The sequence below is a fragment of the Zalophus californianus genome, chromosome 10, assembly GCF_009762305.2.
Source record: "Zalophus californianus isolate mZalCal1 chromosome 10, mZalCal1.pri.v2, whole genome shotgun sequence".
NCBI lineage: Eukaryota > Metazoa > Chordata > Mammalia > Carnivora > Otariidae > Zalophus > Zalophus californianus.
The window spans coordinates 25529396-25549120 of record NC_045604.1 but is presented as its reverse complement, the minus strand read 5'-3'; the positions used below and the strand labels follow the sequence as shown (position 1 = coordinate 25549120).

The 19725-nt window shown below is 42.1% G+C and overlaps 1 protein-coding gene across 5 annotated transcripts in view; it reads right to left on the bottom strand.

Moving 5' to 3' along the window:
* The window catches only part of LEMD1 (LEM domain containing 1), a 43677-nt gene that overhangs the window by 8250 nt on the left and 15702 nt on the right, over positions 1–19725 (bottom strand). For 4 of the 5 annotated variants that reach the window (XM_027609763.1, XM_027609764.1, XM_027609765.1 and 1 more), the window contains exons 5-7: positions 5793–5816; positions 3423–3499; positions 1607–2275 (exon numbers count right to left, since the gene is read on the bottom strand). In XM_027609763.1, coding sequence (XP_027465564.1) covers positions 2077–2275; positions 3423–3499; positions 5793–5816 — 300 coding nt within the window. In that variant the 3' untranslated portion in view covers positions 1607–2076. The remainder of the gene's footprint in view (positions 1–1606; positions 2276–3422; positions 3500–5792; positions 5817–19725) is intronic. The other variant, XM_027609766.1, reaches the window with a different exon arrangement.

The window sequence follows — 19725 nt, the reverse complement described above, 5'->3', positions numbered from 1 at the left end:
TCATTGAAGTACTGTTAACATTGTTGTGTATTTTCTTCTGGTGTTGTGTGGACAGTGGGATAACACAGTAATAACAAACCCGTGTCTTTTGTGTACCGTTAACAAAAGTAAGTTAAAAAAATAAAAAATAAAAAATAAAAACTTTAAAGTAAATTAGGGGTAGGGAACCTGGCTGGCTCAGTCAGTAGATGTGCAACTCTCGATCTTGGGGTCATGAGTTTGAGCCCCACATTGGGTGTAAAGTTTTCTTTAAAAAAAAAGCATATTAGGGGTGATGAAAATATTCTAAAACTGATTGGGTAATGGCTGTACAACTCTATGAATATACTAAAGATCATTGAATTGTACACTTTAGGTGAATTGTATGACTTGTAAATTATATCTCAATAAACCTGTTATTAAATTTTTATAAATAAGCATTTTCTCTTATGATAAATTCATTGCTAGTATTTTTAATTGTTGTATAATCTATCAAGAGGCTATACTTCCATTTATCAAACTATTCCCCTATTGTTGGATATTTGGGATGGTTCTACATTTTGGTTATCATAAAAATTGCTACAGTCAACTTATTGATACTTAAGACTCCTCTTGGGGCACCTGGCTGGCTCAGTCAATAGAGCGAGTGACTCTTGATTTCGGGGCCATGAGTTCGGGCCCCATGTTTACTTAAGAGTTTACTTAAAAAAAAAAAAAAAGACTTCTCCCTCTTAACTATAGAGAACAAACTGCTGGTTACCAGAGGGGAGGTGGGTGGGGGGATGGGTTGAACAGGTGATAAGGGTTAAGGAATGCCCTTGTTGTGATGAGCACCCGGTCTTGTATGGGAGTGTTGAATCACTATATTGTACAAAAATGAAACTAATATTGCACTGTATGTTAACTAACTGGAATTTAAATTAAAACTTTAAAAAGAGAGGGATGGGGGAAGACGTCTCTGTATCTAGAATTAGTCCCTCCAGGAAGTAGAAATATTGTGCTGAAGTGTAACATTGCTTGAGCATTTCTTTTTTTTTATTTTTTTAAAAAAGATTTTTTTTATTTATTTGACAGAGAGAGACACAGCGAGAGAGGGAACACAAGCAGGGGGAGTGGGAGAGGGAGAAGCAGGCCTCCCGCCGAGCAGGGAGCCTGACGAGGGGCTTAATCCCAGGACCCCGGGATCATGACCTGAGCCGAAGGCAGACGCTTAACGACTGAGCCACCCAGGCACCCCTGTTTGAGCATTTCTTGAAGGCTTATTACCCATTAGGTGTGGATCACACTAAGTACTCTGTATGGATTATTTCTTCAAATTCTTCATCCCCTAAGAGGTCTATTCTATCCCTACTTTCAGAAGTTGAAACTGAAGCACAGAGAACAAGGAACTCACCCAAGTTCACAGAACCAATAAATAGGGGAGCCAGGTGCCTCCCCAGCTCTGCCTGCTCCCGGAGGCCACAATGCCAACATTCCCTCATCGGGCATTAATTTCTTCAAACCTTGCTAGTTTGGCAAGGTTGGCAAAAATGCTGTCTTGTTCTAAATTGTTTTCCTTTCACGACGGGTGATGCTGGATACGGCTCGGTGTTTGCCGAACCAGACACATTCCTTTTTTGTTATTTACCTGTTGTGTTGTGGCCTTTCGCATAGTCGACTCTACCATTGGAAGAGTGAATAAAGTGGGACCTATGGGCTTAGCACCGCAGTTCAAAAGAAAAAACACCAGGCGTGGTTTTCTTTTCAGAAGTATGCTCAAATGTGGCAGCGTTTTTAATGATGGCCAGCATGCCTCAGGGAGTTCCCTGTCCTCAAGCTCTTGGACAAGAGTGCGTCGTTCTCTCCCTCGCTCCTGCCACCATGGATGCTGGTTTCAGGTCATTATGACTTTTGTTCATTCCCCTCTACCGCCCTGGCCTATTTCCTTATCTTGAAGCACGAGTGGTGAACTAGACAGTGCGTAAGGCCCTTCGGCTTTGAGATTATGAGCTGGGTACGGATTTGTGAGAGCAGCATAGTGGGAAGCTATGGGGCTGGGCATCCCCCTTCGGAGCAGTCTTTCTGTTCTCTCCTGCACCCGGTTACTTCCTAAAGCACTTAGCCAAAGAACGGCTTCCTTTCCACCGTTATGTAGACAAAGATCACAATGATGAAGATGCCAAACATAGCAAGCTTCAAGCCCACTGGAAGAATTTCTAGGTTCCCACACTCAAAACTCCTGTTCACGGGGCAGTAGTCTGTCTCTCGGGTGCTACTCCGTCCTTTGAATCGGGTGTCTGATGCTCTTGAAGGTAACCTGTGAAAACATTAGTGGCTCTTAGGGTTGTGGACAGCTATGATTTGAGCACCCCCTTAAAGAATGTGGCCCTTGAGCCCCAAGGGAGCAACCGTGGTGGGGCTAAAATTTAGTGAGCAGCCCTCTACTTGTTTAAAACCTATGCTGATTTCAACAAGTGAGATTAACAAGGTATCACAGGGATGTGAGATCCCTAAAATCTCCAAAAGCATTTATTTAGTATTACCACCTGCTTGCATAACATCTTTCAATGCTGGCCCAAGGCCTGCCGCAGGGAGCCGCAGATCCTTCAGTCCCCACTGGAAACCGGTACAGGTGGATGGGGGACACCAGGACCCATGCTCTCTCCTTTCTCTCTTCACAGGTGTGAATAAGGGCTACCCCTCAGGGGTGGGATGGGAAGTGCTTTTGAAATCGGCTAATGTTGGTTTAAAAGGACAAGATGGTACGTTCTGAAATCTCTTAGAGTTCTAGGTACCCACTTATCTAATCCTGGAAATCTGCCTTTTATTCAGAAGTTCTGGAACTTTCCAGAAGACTTTACTTTCTGAACAACAAATAATACAGCCTGTCTTGAGCTCTTATTTCAGCTACCTGCTCCTTTCCCCCCCCTCCCTATTTTCCAAGACACAAATAGGAATAAACGTCTCCAAAGACTACAAATCAAGACACGTGACTTCTGGTCTCGGTTCATTGTGACTTTTGGCATCCTCCTCAGCCTTTCTGGACTGTTTCTTTATCTCCAAATATAAGTGGTGAACTGGACAGTATGCAAAGTCCTTTCAGCTTTGAAATGATGAGATACAGGACGCCTGGGTGACTCAGTCGGTTAAGCATCTGCCTTCAGCTCAGGTCATGATCTCAGGGTCCTGGGATCGAGCCCCGCATAGGGGGTCCTTGCTCAGCGGGGAGCCTGCTTCTCCCTCTGCCTGCCACTCCCCCTGCTTGTGCTCTCTCTTTCTCTCTCTCTCTCCCCCTCTCTGACAAATAAGTGAAAATTAAAAAAAAAATGAGATACTATGAATCTTTCTTCTTTCTCAACAGATTCTTTTCAGCCTCAAATCTTTCACAGAAATCTGAATAACAAATTTTCCCCAGGAGTTATATAAGACAACAATATCCTCTCGTACACTAAGAAAAGCATTACCTTATTCTCTCAGAAGTCTTACAAGCCAGGCAGTAGATATCTAGGGCTTTTTGTTTAGTGATGGAAGTCTCGGGTCTCTAATGAACAGAAAGAAAATATCAAGAAGAATTTATTGTTTCCAATGTCTTGTACAAAGGACTTTATTTTTTTATTCTAGAAAAAGTCATATAATCTGAGTCCTGATAGATGTTTTTGGTATGTCAGGTATTTAGCCACCTCATAACACAAACTTTAAGTTTGCCTTTACTCAGTAATTAGCAAAAACATTCAAGTGCCATGGAGTAATATTTTACTTCAGTGACTCACACATTAACAATAGACACAAAAGAGGGTCACATGATGGAAGTAGCATTCTGGTCTTAAATATCAACTCTTTATTTTGCTCTTGTACTTTATTGCTTGGAGCTTTCTCTACGAGCAGGCGTCATTTGTATATAAACAATAACGTCATTTTAAAAAACAATTTCGGGGGGCGCCTGGGTGGCTCAGTCAGTTAAGCGACCGACTCTTGGTTTTGGCTCAGGTCGTGGTCTCAGGGTCATGAGATTGAGCCCTGCGTGGGGCTCCGTGCTCCGTGGGGAATCTGCTTGAGATTCTCTCTCCCTCTCCCTCGGCAACCACCCCCCGACTTGTGCGCTCACATGTGCATGCTCTCTCTCTCTCAAAAAATAAATAAATCTTTTAAAAAATTAAATAAATAAATAAAAAATACAAATAAAATAAAAAAGCAAGTTGGCCATGGACAAAAACTGGAAAGTAATTTCAGAAAATGAAAATGTTGTCCTGTAAGAGGGACAGAAGTCGAGACTTCAGCTCAGGTCATGATCCCGGGGTCCTGGGATCGAGCCCCATATTGGGCTCCCTGCTCAGTGGGAAGCCTGATTCTCCCCCTACCTCTCTCCCTGGTCATGTTTGCGTGCTCTCTCTCTGTAATAAATAAATAAAGTCTAAAAAGAAAAAAAAATAACATACGCAAAATGATGAAAACATCTTCTGGCATATAGTCAGCATTGAATGAACATTAGCAATAATAATTATGATTCTGGTAATTATTATTCATTAATAATAACATTAATAATAACAGCATATTAATAACATTAATAATAACAACAACAGCGCGTTGCTGTTTTTCCTCATAGGCCTGGTTTTCCTTGATTGTCCACTCATGGTTATGATGCAGGCCTCCTCATCCTCAAATGTCTGCAATGTCCAGGCCAGGTGTGTTGTGTCTGCAGGACCGATGGTCTCAGCCCAAGGTGGGCTGGGGAGGGCAGGGCCTGGTGTGCCATCATTTACGGCTGGTCACCCCTTTCCCGGTACTGGCCACAGATGCCCAAGCAGCTACGGCCTCCACCCCTCGCCTCCACTCCCTACCTCACCTTCTTAAAGAAGTTGTTCTTTTTTTTTTTTTTTTAAGATTTTATTTATTTAATTGGCAGAGAGAGAGACAGCGAGAGAGGGAACACAAGCAGGGGGAGGGTCAGAGGGAGAAGCAGGTTTCCCACTGAGCCGGGAGCCCGATGTGGGGCTCGATCCCAGGACCTTGAGATCATGACCTGAGCTGAAGGCAGTCGTTTAACCAACTGAGCCATCCAGGTGCCCCAAAGAAGTTGTTCTTAACAGTGGTTTAGTGGTACCCAAGCCAGGCCTCTGCCGATGGTGGGAAGCTGTGCCTAGCACAGGGGTGCCGCATCCAATGAAGCAGCTCAGTGTAGACACTGCACACGTACACACCTCTACGATTTCCTGGAAGAGGGGGACCCTTGAGGAAAAGGGACTTTGAAAATTCTCACCAAGGAGCCATGTGGGCTAGTGTTTGCTCATCGAGAGACACTTCAAACTATTTCCAAGGGTGTAGGAAAAATTGTTTATAAGCACATCATTTGTTTTTCAACCTTTTTAATTACAGAAAGCTTCAAGCAGACGCAAAAGTAGACAACAGTATAATGAGCCTCCACGTACCCAACACATGCAACTTCTTCTTAATTCCCTTACATGTAAAAATAGGTCTGTTAAATAAAACACTGGGGGTAGAAGCTTTTTGCAAAATCAAATTATAGGATTTCACAGCTCTTAGGCCATCCAATACTCCCTCCCTTCTCTTCTCCCCTGCCACAGCAGGTTTAGGTCTTTGATTGCCTTTTCTTTGATCATTGCTGTCCTTTACTATCATTCACATGTAGAGTTCTCCTACAGCATGTAAAATGTGGACATTGCGATTTTCAAAAAAGGAGCAATTATGGCCTATTAACCTGCCTGTGCAGCCATCAATAATAATAATAATTATAAAGTCAGGGGAAAGGGTTATTGATCACAGTAAACAGCGTATAGACTTGTACACACACAGTGATGGCAATTGGCTAAACTTACCCAGCATATGCACATAAACAACACCTAGAGGGAAATAGAAACAATGAAACGGTTTTTGTGTCAGGTGGCGTGTTTAGAGTTAATTCGTTTTTCATTTAAAAAAATTATTTTAATGTTGTTAAAATACGGTTTTCAGATGAACACCATTTACAATGGAACGAAAAAATATTGGTGTTCATTAAAGCAATGGCTTAGTGGGAGTGAAATCGTACCCATGGGGGAGTGTAATGCTCCTTTCTCCCTATGCCCAGAGCTAGAATCTGCAAAAAAAAAAAAAGCTGGCTATTTCCAAAGCATTCACAGCTGAAGGTGAGGGGGGTGTGGGGCCGCCTCTGCTTCCCCACCCTCTTCACTACTGCCCCTGGCATTCAAGTCAGAAAATGACACCCATCCACATATCATTGATCACAACTGTAGTTACAAATATAATAATTCTGAGATATGCCAATGCAATAAACAATGAGTGTCTTAATATAATCCTAGCTGACACTTATATAGTTATTTCCTGTGTGCCAAGCACCACTCTAAGCATCTTACATAAATAAACCCATTGAATTCTCAATACCACCCTATGAGGAAAGTGCTTTTATGGTGCCCATTTCACAGATGACAAAACTGAGGCATGGAGCATTTAAGTCAAGTGCCCTCGGTCACACAGCTGGTGAGATGGTGGAGCCAGGAGTCAACTCAGGTAGTGTAGTCTCAGAGCCCCTGCTGACGATCACCCTGCTGTCCTGCAGAGGGTGGATAATGAGGCTTTACTAGAAGAGAATTAGAAATACTGTGTTCTGAGCATCTGTTGTCTTGGGCATTCAACATACCCCGAGCCACGTAATCTTTCTAACAACTCTGCAGTGACCATTTTATAGATGAGAAAAGAGAGGTTTATGGGAGTGAAATTTTTTGCCCAGGTTACACAATTAGGAAAAGGCACAACCGTAACTGAAACCCCCATATTCTGTCTCCAGTGCCCCGTTGTTCTTGTTTTATAATATTTCTATTGGGGAAACATCATGAAAAATAGAGCAAAAACATGTTTCTAAAAACTGTTTTCACTAATTGATAAAAGATCAAATCATTAATTCATTTCCCGTGGAAGTGACACTTGTAGCCATCTGATCTCTTCTTAAATATTTTCGATGAATTGTTTTTTTTTTAAGAAGATTTTTCTAGGTAGGCTAATTTTGTGCTAATTCTGGCCTACTTAGTATATCTGTGGAATCCGAAAGTGGAGCGTGTATGAGATATTATGTTCTCCTGTATTACAGGGAAGTACAAAACTCTGGGCTAATATCCAGAACCAGAAGAACAAGAATCATTTTGTTTTCCCATTCAATACTTACTCATCAAAAAACGTATTTGGTTTTTGAAAATGATCACCTTTGACTAAAGCCATTCATTTTGGGGCATGAGGAAATACAAGTGTGTTTGCATTTCCGCGAGATGTATATTTGACGAGGTAGGACCCAAACCAAGCCAGAGATACCATAGCCTGAGCCCTGTAGTTACAGGCAGTCAGAGAGGGCGTGTCGTGGGCTGTGCCAACTTCCTCCCCGTTCCTTTCTCTTATTCTCCCAGGACTTCTTCTTCTTCTTTTTTTAAATTTTATTTATTGATTCGTTAGAGACAGAGAGAGCACAAGCAGAGAGAGAAGCAGACACCGGGAGAGGGACAAGCAGACTCCCCGCTGAGCAGGAAGCCCGATGCAGGACTCGATCCCAGGACCCTGGGACCAGGACCTGAGCCAAAGGCAGCCGCTCAACCGACTGAGCCCCCCAGGTATCCCTCTCCCAGGACTTCTTACTGCTGGCCTCTGAGGAGTCAGGAGGCAGTGCTGTTCCTGGCGGTGGGGATGAAATCCTCTCCTAACTGCAATGCGTTACACTTTCCACTCTATTTCATGGACGTAGTTTTTCAAAAACAGCTTATATTATAGAAGCAGACATTTTTACCAATGGCTTGGCAAACTGGCACTTGTGAACCTGCTCCCAGTTGGGAAAAAACCTTTTGATTTAGAGCTCTTTAAAATTGAGTTAACCTCAAATCCCTTTATTGACTAAAAATGATTCTGTTAATAAAAGATCCTACAGTAATTTCAGACTCTTCGTTGTTTTTACCTCAGCCTTGATTTAATAAAGCTCTCATTTTCAACATTGTGCTCTGTTAACCTAAGTCATGATTTTGAATTTATTAAAAGCCTTCTAAAGTAATCTGCACCACATTAACAAAAGAAAGGTTGGCAACCTTATGATCATCACCATTCCTGGTTTTGTTTTGTTTTTTTTAAAGGGAATCTTCTAGCAAACCAGGAATAGAACGGGAACTTCTTTAACTTGACAAAAAGTGTCTTCCAATACCTACACCAAAAACCATACTCAAAGGCAAGATGCTAAATGCATTTCCTTTAAAATCAGAACAAAGGAAAGAATTCTTTGTTTGTTTGTTTGAGAGAGTGAGAGAGACAGAGAGAGTCGGAGCAGGGGACGAGGGAGAAGCAGATTCCCCACTGAGCAGGGAGCCAGCCGTGGGGCTCGACCCTGGGACTCCAGGATCATGACCTGAGCCAAAGGCAGACACTTAACTGAGCCACCCAGGTGCCCCCAAGGAAAGAATTCTTATTATCACTCTTACCTAATACTATAATAAAGGGGTCTTAGCCAGTCCAGTAAAACAAAACAAGACCAAAAAAATGAAAGGTATACAAACCGGACTAAAAAAAATCCAGAGAAAAATTATTATAATTGCAGAGGGTCATTGTTATAAGATCAATATGCAAAAGTCAATTTTGTTTCTATATACTAACAACAAACCATTTAAACATAACTTTTAAAAGATACTATCCCCAATAGTAACAAAAATTAAAAACCTAGCACAGCTACCTACTAAAGCTAACAAAAGATGAGCATGACCTACACTGAGAAAATTATAAAATCTTACTGAAGGACATTAAAGAAAATGTAAATTAATGTGAAGAACATGAACAGGAAGACTCAACAGAGTAAAGATTTAGCTCTTTCCAAATTAATTCATAAAGTCAATAACATTTCAATCAAAATTTCAATATGAATCTTTCATGGAACTTGATACGCTCATTCTAAAATTTATATGGAAGGACAAAAGCATAAGTTAAATAGAGACACTATTTTATTTTATTTTATTTTATTTTATTTTTAAAGATTTTATTTGTTTATTTGAGAGAGAGAATGAGAGAGAGAGAGCACGAGAGGGAAGAGGGTCAGAGGGAGAAGCAGACTCCCTGCTGAGCAGGGAGCCCGATGCGGGACTCGATCCCAGGACTCCAGGATCATGACCTGAGCCGAAGGCAGTCGCTTAACCAACTGAGCCACCCAGGCGCCCAAATAGAGACACTATTTTAAAACAACAAGGAGGATAGGGGCTTGCTAAGATCATTAAAACATTCTGCTGTCGGCACAGGCTGGACAAGCTGATCAGGATAGAGACCCCGTTGAACTAATCACGGCTTTTGTTTTCCATGGTTTATGATGCTTTGACATCTCGAGTCTTGTTGATCGTAGAGAGAACGCACATGAGCAAGCCTTTCATAGGCAAGTCAACCAACCCCAATGCCATATCCCCAGCTACCTCCTTTGTCTCTCATATGCCAAGCCAATATTTTGCCCTGCTGCAATTCAGCCCAGTTACCGGCCAACTAGGAACCAGTCTTGTAGCCCGGAGTCCACTGAAATTGTTCAAACTAGCCAATCCTAAAATGCATACCTTGCCTGACCAATTTCTTCCTGCAAAAAGCACAGTAAAGTCGGTGCCCATACCTTCCCCTCACTGCCACCCCCCCCACTTGACCCTGATACTTCCCCACGTGGCCCTGCGTGCCATGAATTCTTTCAGTGGTAGTGCCTCGTGTCTGTCACCGTACCTGATGGCTACAGTTTGAAACACCCATGTAGGTATGGAAATTTGATATAGGACAAAAACTAACAACGCAGAGCAGAAGAAAAAGGACAGACTTCAAAAATGGGATTGGGAACAAGATGGGATAGATATGCTTCTCTCAGTTTCTTCTGCTGAATATCTCTCCAAAGCCTGGACATTATATATAAAGCAAAGGTGAGAAGACACTGAAAGGTGGAGAGAAGCAGAGGGACTAGGGACGTTGACACCCAAGGACTGATGTGTGGTGAGTGCCCTGGGTCTTCTTTTTACCTCCCATACCCCAGAGGCAGTGCTGGAAAAACTGGCAACCTGAAAACGGTAATGGGTGCAAATGGAAAAAGCCCCCAGAAAAGCCAAAGGACAGGAAAGGAGAAAGGGGCGGCCAAGTAAGACAGAAGACTTTTTGACAGTCACTGTCCTACCCCAGCCACAGAGCCTACCCCCGTCCCCACCAGCCAAGGTGCAAAGGGGAAGCCTGGACCACCAGCCCCAGGTGTCAAACCCTCCCTCTTCCCACAGGGGTGGAGTCAATGGAGGCCACGTGGGAGCCACCCCAGCAGCCCAGCAACAAGGCACCCCACATGAAGACCAGGGTGGCTGTGGAGGCCCAGTGGGGGACCTGGACTTCTATCCCCACCTGACAGCAAAGAGCTGACACCCCTCTATCCCAAGCAGTGTGGAGTCTGAGGAGGCCTGCTAAAACAAAAGATTTAACCGAAATCCAGAGTCTCATAAACATCAACAAATGGAGATGACACAAGTGTTGGAATTATCTAACCGGGATTTTAAAGCAGCCATCATAAAATGCTTCAAGGAGCAATATGAAAAGGTTTGTAATAAATGAAAAAAAAATCAACTCCTTGCAGAGAAGTAGAAAATATACAGAAGAACCCCATGTAAATTTAGAAGTGGGAAAAAAAATGCAACCACCAAAATTAAAAACTCACTAAATGGGCTTGACAGAAGAATGGGGAGCACAGACGAAAGAATCAATCTATGTGAAGATAGAACTGTATAAATCACCCACAACAAAACACAGAGAGAAAACAGAAAAAAAAAAAAGCACAAAAAACAGATAAACAGAGTCTTGGGGGATTACAATAGAAGATCTAACATTTGTGTCATCAGAGTCCCTAAAGGAGAGGAGAATGAGGTCAGGCTGAAAAAGATATTTGAAGAAATAATGGCTGAAAATGTCCCAAATTTGGCCAAAGACATAAATGTACAGATTCAAGAAGTTGAGTGAATTCCAAACAGGACAGATGCAAAGAAATCTATGCCAAATCCAAATCATAATCAAACTTCTGAAGACCTTTGTGCATGAAGAGACATCACCAAGAAAGTAAAAAGGCAACCCACAGAATGAGAAAAAATATTTGCAAATCTTTCATCTGATAACAGCCTGGCTTTCAGAATATATAGAACTCTTCCAACTCAACAATAAAAAGATGAGCAACCTAGTTAAAAAATGGACAAAGGGCTGGACTAGACATTTCGCCAAAGAAGATACATGAATGGCCAATAGCACATGAAAAGAGTGCTCAACATCATTAATCATTAGTCATCAAAATGTAAATCAAAACACATTGAGATACCATTTCACATCTTCCAGGATGGCTACTAAAAACAAGTTGGCATAGAAGGACAAGTGTTGTCAAGGATATGGTGATACTGGGTCCCTCAGACATTAGTGTGAATGTAAAATGCTGCAGCTATTGTGGAAAATGATTTAGCCATTACTAAAAATGTTAAACCCAGAAATACCACATGACCCAACAATTCCACTCCTAGGTGTATATCTGAAAGAATTGTAAACAGGTACTCAAATACTTGTCCTTGAATTTTTACAGTATTACTTTTCCCAATATGCAAGAGGTGTACACAAGCTAAATGTCCATCAACAGATGAATGAATAAACAAACTGTGGTCTTTTCATATAATGGAACACTATTCACTCAAGCCCTGATGCAAATATATGCTATAATGCAGATGAAGCTTACAAACCATCAGCTGGGTGAAAGGAGGCAGTCACAAAATATCACATACTGAATATTCCATTTATATGAAATAGCTAGAAGAAGTAAATCCATAAACAGAAAGCAGATTAGTAGTTGCCAAGAAGGGGCTGGGGAGGATCTGCTTAACGAGCACCGAGTTTTATTTTGAGGTAATGAAAATGTTTTGAAACTAGATAGAGGTGATGGTGTCACAGCACTATGAATGCCCCAAATGCCAGTGAATTGTGCACTTTAGTAAACTTTAGGGGCGCCTGGGTGGCTCAGTCGTTGAGCGTCTGCTTTCGGCTCAGGTCAGGATCCCAGGGTCCTGGGATTGAGCCCCGCATCGGGCTCCCTGCTCCGCGGGAAGCCTGCTTCTCCCTCTCCCACTCCCCTTGCTTGTATTCCCTCTCTCGCTGTGTCTCTCTCTGTCAAATAAATAAATAACATCTTAAAAAATAAAATAAAATGGTGAATTTTATGTGAATTTAATCCTGGTAGAAAAATTTCTGGGGCGTCTGGGTGGATCAGTTGGTTAGCATCTGCCTTCAGCTCAGGTCATGATCCCAGAGTCCTGGGCTCCCTGCTCAGTAGGGAGTCTGCTCTCTCTCCCTCTGCAGCTCCCTCTGCCACTCCCCCTGCTTGTGCTCTTTCTGCTCATGCTCTCTCTTTTGAATAAATAAATAAAATATTTTAAAAAAAGAAGAATTTCTGATTTTTGTCACTGTAGTGTGAATATCCTTATGTCTTCAGTCTAAAGAAATACATACTGAAGTTTTGGGGAGGGAGTGAAATGATCAGGATGTTTACAATTTAGTCCAAGAAAAGAATAGATAAAATTATAAAACAAATATGGCAAAATGTTAAAAATCGATAAATCTGGGTGAAGGCCACAGAAGATTTGTTAGAAACTTTCTGTAAGCTTGAAATTATTTTTTTCATTACTTTTTTTTAAAGGCACTGAGGAAAGAGTGAAAGACAAGGCCCAGGTGGGGGATGGTAATGGAGGAGGCTATGCATGTGTGGGGGCAGGGAGTAGATAAGAAATCTCTGCACCTTCCTCTCAATTTTGCAGCGAACCCAAAACTCCTGTAAAAAAAAAAAAAAGATAAGCCCAGACTCCTAGAAGATATGTGCTACACTTATGACTGACAAAGACTTAGTATCCAAAATATATAAAGAGATGCTGTAAATTAACAAGAAAAAGATAACCTAATAGAAAAATGAGCAAAAGACACGAACCGGCACTTCATAGATGAGAAAACACAAATGACCAAAAACATGTAAGAAGATGCTCAACCTTATAAGCAATAATGAGCAAATTATTATTATAATGAAATACAATCTTATACCCACGACTTTGACAAACATTAAGTGTGGCGATACTAAATTTTGAAGAAGATTGAGAATGACGGAGCTCTCCATATATTGCTGGTAGGAATGTAAGATGGTGCGGTCACTTTGTAGGGTGATTTAACATGATCTCTAAAGTTGAACAGGGCTGTGTCCCTGGCTATCTAGCAATTCCACTCCTAGGTGTATTCATTCAATCAGAAAAAAATTCTTGCACATGTATATAATGGTTCACGCATCACAATGTTTGTAGCAGCATTGCTCATAACAGAAAAACTTGGAAACAATCCAAATGTCCAATAAATAAGGAATTGATCAATATATTTTTACAATAACTATATAGCAGTGCAAATGAAAGAACCAGCACTACAAATATTGGAAGAAGCCCATGGCATAATGCTGAATGATAATGGGAAGTTATAGAAGAATACTTACATGATGATGTTATTTATTTATTTATTTATTTATTTATTTATTTATTTATTTACTGAGGGAGCGAGGGAAAGTGGGGGGCGAGAGCACGGGGGCAGAGGGAGGGAGAGAGAGAATCCCAAGCAGTCTTCCACGCATGACCTGAGCGTAAATCAAGAATGGGATGCCTGATCAACTGAGCCACCCAAGTGCCCCATGATGATGTCATTTAAATAAAATCTAAAATCAGGAGAAACTAAAGTTGTGGATACTATAAAGAAAGGAAAAGAATGAGAAGTAGTAAATTCAGGATAGTGGTAACCTGGGGGGAAAGGAAGGAAGAGGAATATGATCAGGGAGGGCTACATTGGTCTTCAACGGAATTGATTTATTTTTTTAATCTCTGGGATGGGAATCTAACTGCTCATTATAGAATTCTTTATACCTTTTTTAGATGCATAAGTTCTATTATCATAAACCATCAAAAAATATTTTCAGGTTTGAATTTTTTTCTATTCCCTTGGGCAAATTCCAGCTACCCATCTGCATATCTGTCGGCCCATTTAAACTGTGCTGATTTCTGTACCAGGGCTTCTATGTGTGAATGGAAGGGCCACCAAAGAGTGCCTCATAGGGATTCTCATTACAAAGCAATCATCAGAAAAGAAGCCTCTTGCTTCCATGGGTGAACAGATGTCCAGGAGTCCTTCTGCGATATCATGGAAAGAGACACTGGGGGGAGCTGTTTCACTACTCAGGTGCCTGATTGTCTTTCCTTGCCTAATGGCAGCCTGATCTAATGGAAACGGCAATAGGATGGAAATTAGGAGGCTGGAAGTCCATTTCCGATTTTTCTGCTACCTCTCTGTGTGGTCTTGGGCGAGTCATAATCCCTCTCGGCCGTTTTCCTCATCTGTAAGGAACCACACAGCCTCCTTCAAGAAGACTTTCAAACAGGAAATTCCATGATCAATAATTACAATAAATCACTCCTGAACTCATGAATTGTGATGAACAGGGCCTGGTGCTTGCAAAACCTTAACAAGTCCCAAGAGATTAAAGTAATCTGGGGTTCTCGTATGGGAGGTACAACGGGGAAACTCCTCTCCCTAAATTGATACATGTAGCCATAGACCCATAATGCAACGGATAAATTAGCTAAAGTCAGGGTTATATTCGGAGGTGAAAAGGAGAAGCTGAATTTTCTAAATAAATTCATATTTTCCAGTAGAAAGAGAACACCACTACTCATAATTCAGTTTTATGAAAATAACTTTACCTTTATTAACATATTATCACTGTAATCAGAGTTTGGTTTCACTATCTCTTCCTGCTGTTCTTGCATTTCAAAAACTGGGTTCTATTACATCAGCATGTGATCAATAAGATAAAGTCATATTGATCATTAAGCATATTTAAGCATATCTACCAGGGGGTTAGTATTTTTATAGGGAGAATGTTGAATTACATTCCTTGTAAAGACAGCATTTAGCTCCCATTAGCACATGTTACAGGTAAGAACAGAAGGCTTATTAAGTAGTTATAGAATATGTAATTTACCCTTCACTTTGTCCCAAGTGGAATATACAACTACTGCTGGGAATAAGGATGTTTTTCAATTGATTACAAAACTGTTACAGCGATGTTTAACGTCGGTCTCCTAAAACCTTTACATACAACTCAACCTAAACTGCACACTTAAGTAGTCCTTTAATACATATTCCCTTGGCACATTGGGCTTCCCGATGGCAGCATTTGGGGTAGTCAATGCACCTGCTAATTATAGACCTACAAGGTAACTTATCAGCAATATTAAGAGAGTAAAAATCTTATTAAAGTTTTGGCACAAAGATATGGAAACAGACCTCAAAATTGGAAGCAAAAAAGAGAAATGAAGCTTTCCTTCCCTTCCTTTTCCTCCCCTGGGAGTCAGCGTGGGAAGAGGGGGGACATGGACGCAGAGGGTCAGCATGTCCAGAGGCCAAAGAGATGGAGTGCAGGGGGGCTGCGTATATGGAGGGGGGCACTGGGGTGCCTCGTGGCTGAAGAATGGGAACGGTAGGGGAGGGGACAGCAGGAAGGCATTTAGTGTGCCCTGTGTCCAAGGAAGAGAGACGGTGAGGGGACGGTCACGTGGAGGGTTTGGCAAGTCCAGTGGTGGAGGAAGGGGTGATGGGGGTTATGCAGAAGGAGTGGTGGCTGTTACGATGGGAGATTGGTTACACTGAGTAAAATTTTTAAATTGAGCAAAATATATTGAGGATAATGGAAGCCAGGTTTCTCACAGTTGTAGGAAGGGGAAAGGTTAGAAGGGACACTGAAATGGTGGATTGGAACTGGAGATCAACATGGACTCATGGCTTTTAACTTTATATAGAGAGAGTTATAGGCGTTTAGCTGTATGTGTACGTTTGCAGACATTTATTTTTTATCTCTATTCACTGAGAGGGCCTGGAAGCAATGATTCCCCAGTAGCAATGAGCTCCCTAAAGGTCTAGATTTGGGTTTCCAAATACCACCCTGCAATAAAAGGAACCAAGGCTCCCAGAGCAGGAAAAGCACAAGAAGGGGCTGAAATATCTTGTGCCAGAAATTAAGAAAATCCTCAAGGAATAATGAGGACATGTTAAAAGGACACAGTATCTGTTTTGAAGGGGCTCCCACTGGCCAAATCTGAAACAATTTAAGCATTAAAACGATATCAATGTATACAACCTACTGAATCAAAAGGAATCAACAAGTCCATGCTAATATATGTGGATTAATGAATAAGGGGAGCTCTTCCTTACAGTAGAATGTCAACTAATAAATATAGAAGGAAGGATAGAAATAGAAAATCTTTTTATCCTTATTTTTGATTTTTTGAGTAATCTCTCTGCCCAGCGTGGGGCTTGAACTCACAACCCCGAGATCAAGAGTCACATGCCCCACCAACTGAGCCAGCAAGGCGCCCCTAGGAATAAAAAATCTTAATGGGCTATCATCATAATGGAGGTGGAATCAGGCAGTCCTTCACGGGTGCTGGGGCTAACGGATGAGGTTTGATGAGGAACACTATGTTGGTATCATTTCAGAATAATTCCCCACAAAAGACCATTCAGTTACAAAGGGGAAAATGACGGCTTTATGGAGAAATCTGGCAGATGCCAACTTTCCCAGGTGATTTAGGTTACCATCACCAGGAGTGGACAGGATGACATTGTTCCCCGTTGTGACACTCTGAGAAGAGCATAGCACCCCGTCTGAGGAATTTCTGCCCAGAATGCAAGGCCTCTATGAATAGTCAAAAGGAAAAATCAGACAGAAAAAAATCACCCAACAGAAATGAAAGACCTGTACTTTTTAAAATAGTCAAGGGCGTGAATGACAGGAAAAGATTGAGGTACCGCTCCTCCAGACCGAGAGGCAAAGTGCATTCCTGGATTGGTCGTGGACCAGAATGCAGAAAGACATTTTGGGGACAAGTGGTGAAACTTGTATGGGGTCTGAATACTAGACGGTAACATTGAATAAATGTGAATGTCCTTCTTTGGAGTGTCACATGGTGGTTATGGAGGAAAGTGTCCTTTGGTGGTAGGCAGAAGACGTGCAGGGGAGCTGAGAGACTTCCCGTCTACAGCTGGCCCTCAAACGGTTCAGACACGATGATAGGTCGCGTGCGTGCAGACGCACATGCACGTGCACGCATATGCACACAGAGCAAATGCAGTAAAAGCTAACCCCTGGATAAGCTGGGTGGAAGCAACCTAGGAGTTCCTTATACTAATCTTGCCACTGTCCCTAAATTGGAAGTTAGTTCAAAATAAATTATTTTTTCAATGTTTCAAAAGGCAGGGGAAGGATTTAGCATAAAATTAAGAAGGAGTCCTTATATACAAGGAGGGCACATAGGACTTTTTTTTTTTTTAAGGTTGGTCTGCCTCATTCAACACACAGCACTCACAGGGATTATTATCACAGATAATTATATCTGTATATTGGGTGCCTGGGTGGCTCAGATGGTTAAGCCTCTGCCTTGGGCTCAGGACACCACGATCTCAAGGTCCTGGGATGGAGCCCTGCTTCGGACTCCCTGCTCAGCGGGAAGCCTGCCTGCTTCTTCTTCTCTCCCTGCCTCACCCCCTGCTTGTGCATAAATAAAATAATAAATAAATAAAATCTTGTAAAAAAAGATAAATATACCTGTTATATAATTATATAATAGATAAATATACCTGTGGGCACTCTGATAAATCCTTCTCTGCAGCACTTAGGAGTTCAATACTGAGATTCAGTTGCCATCATATTATTTTCCATTAAGCAGTTTGCTTTGTTTTGTAGATAATTAAATATCGTGCTTTTTCCATGAGAGTACTGATGATAATAGTAGTTATTATTGTACTTATATGGCTCTTACGGTGTAGCATCACTACTCTGTTTTACATATGTTAACTTAATCTTCGCAACGCTCTATGAAGTTGAGACCATTATTGTCCTGATTTACAGATGAGGAAATTAAGACCGGGAGGTCAGGTGTCTTGTCCAAGTCAGTCTCAGAACTGGGATTTGAACCCAGACAGTCTGGCTCTGGAGTCCAGATTTTTGATACACATATTCTTTGTTTCCAAAGCTCATTTTAAAGTTTCTCCAGGGCAGGAACCATGGCTCCTTTTGCATCTATTTTCTTCCTCAAAAAGGTCTAGCACAATGCCCAGTATAAATAGTTGTTAACTCACAGGCTGAGACCCAGGGGTGGAAGGTCTGTTCCAACCGTTCCCTGGGTGGTCATCAATTCACTGTGCCCTAAGCATTGTCCCTCAGGAGAATACGTTAAGGTATGTCTAAGAGACAAAAGAGATAGTACAGAATAGGAAGTCAGAGAAAGGGAGATCATCAACATAAATATATAACAAAGGTTCCCTTGGGTTCAGCCAACAAAGACTGAGTAACTCCCTCCTCCCTCTCCCCATACGGCTGGCACTGGATTCAATGCAGAGGATTCAAAGACATAGGTTTTCACGCTCCGAGTTTTACAACCTGAAGCCAAAGCTCTTAGGCAGAGGGTGGGAGTTGGGGCAGATTGAAAGGGCAGATTGCTAGACCCAGACCCACAGAACACATTTTTAGAAGCTCCTAGAGGAATGTGTCGCATAGGTGGCAAGATGAGAAGAGTATTCCGGGCTGGGAGAACAGAGAACCAGGATTCTGGCAGGAACGAGCATGCGTGTCTGGAAGGGAACAAGGAGACACCCAGGGGGCCAGGAGCGCTCCAGAGCACACAGCTCCCAGGCCCACTAGCCCTCTGGGATTGGACAAGCAGCCGTCCAGAGATGGGAGTGCATGTGCAAACATCTCCACCCCTGGAACCACTCTTAAGCCCAGGGTGCCCAGATGCCCTGGTTTGCCAGGACAGTCCTGTCTGATTCCTGTTGTTCCAGCCTCTCTTCTAGAAGTGTCCCCTTTCATTCTCAAAAGCATCCTGCCGGGGGTGTAAATGACATGGTCGCCTTACTCAGAGGCCACTTTATGCAGCCTGACGTTGCAGATCATTCTGCTTCCCGAACACCCCAAATCCCATTTCCCCCTCTTTGGTAGAAGGGACTTAGAGCCTGCATTACACACATTGGCTTTCCTGCCTTCTCCATCACAGGAGGCACCTGCTGCGCCCCAAGTCCATCTGATGAAGAAGTCCCCAATTAAAAAATATATATTGGCCTGACTTTCTGGGTGATCTTAATCTCCAAAGCAGTGCGCTGCCTTCGTGATCTGATAAAACACTCACACATGCAGGATTACAAAGCATCCGGAAACGGACATAATCAAAATCTCAAAGTGGTTTGTATTCCACTGGAAACCCTGCTAGGATGAGAGGGAAATATGTATTCGTTGATGTTTCAAAAAAATGAGAATTCTGCCTCTCCAGCTACTCTGAGGGCAGTTAGGTACACACCACTGCTCTTAAGTAATTAAAGTCTATGGTGTTAGACAATTGACTCCATAAACACACTTTTTACCACCTTTTACATGGAAATTTAAATGCTTATTTACATTTACTTCAGAATTTAAAGTTGAACAGATGTCTTGAGGCCCTTCTGAGAATCAGAACGCCTTATATAAATCCTTCAGATCCAAACATTTCGGGCCCTCACAAACTTTTGGTTGAATTCTATTGCCAATTCAAAATATTGATGTGGTTTTATTTCAGGTTTATGGAAAGCAAAGACCCGAAGGGCGCTGGCCCCGCCCCCATGCATTGCAAATACTCAGGTTGCTTTGTTCTC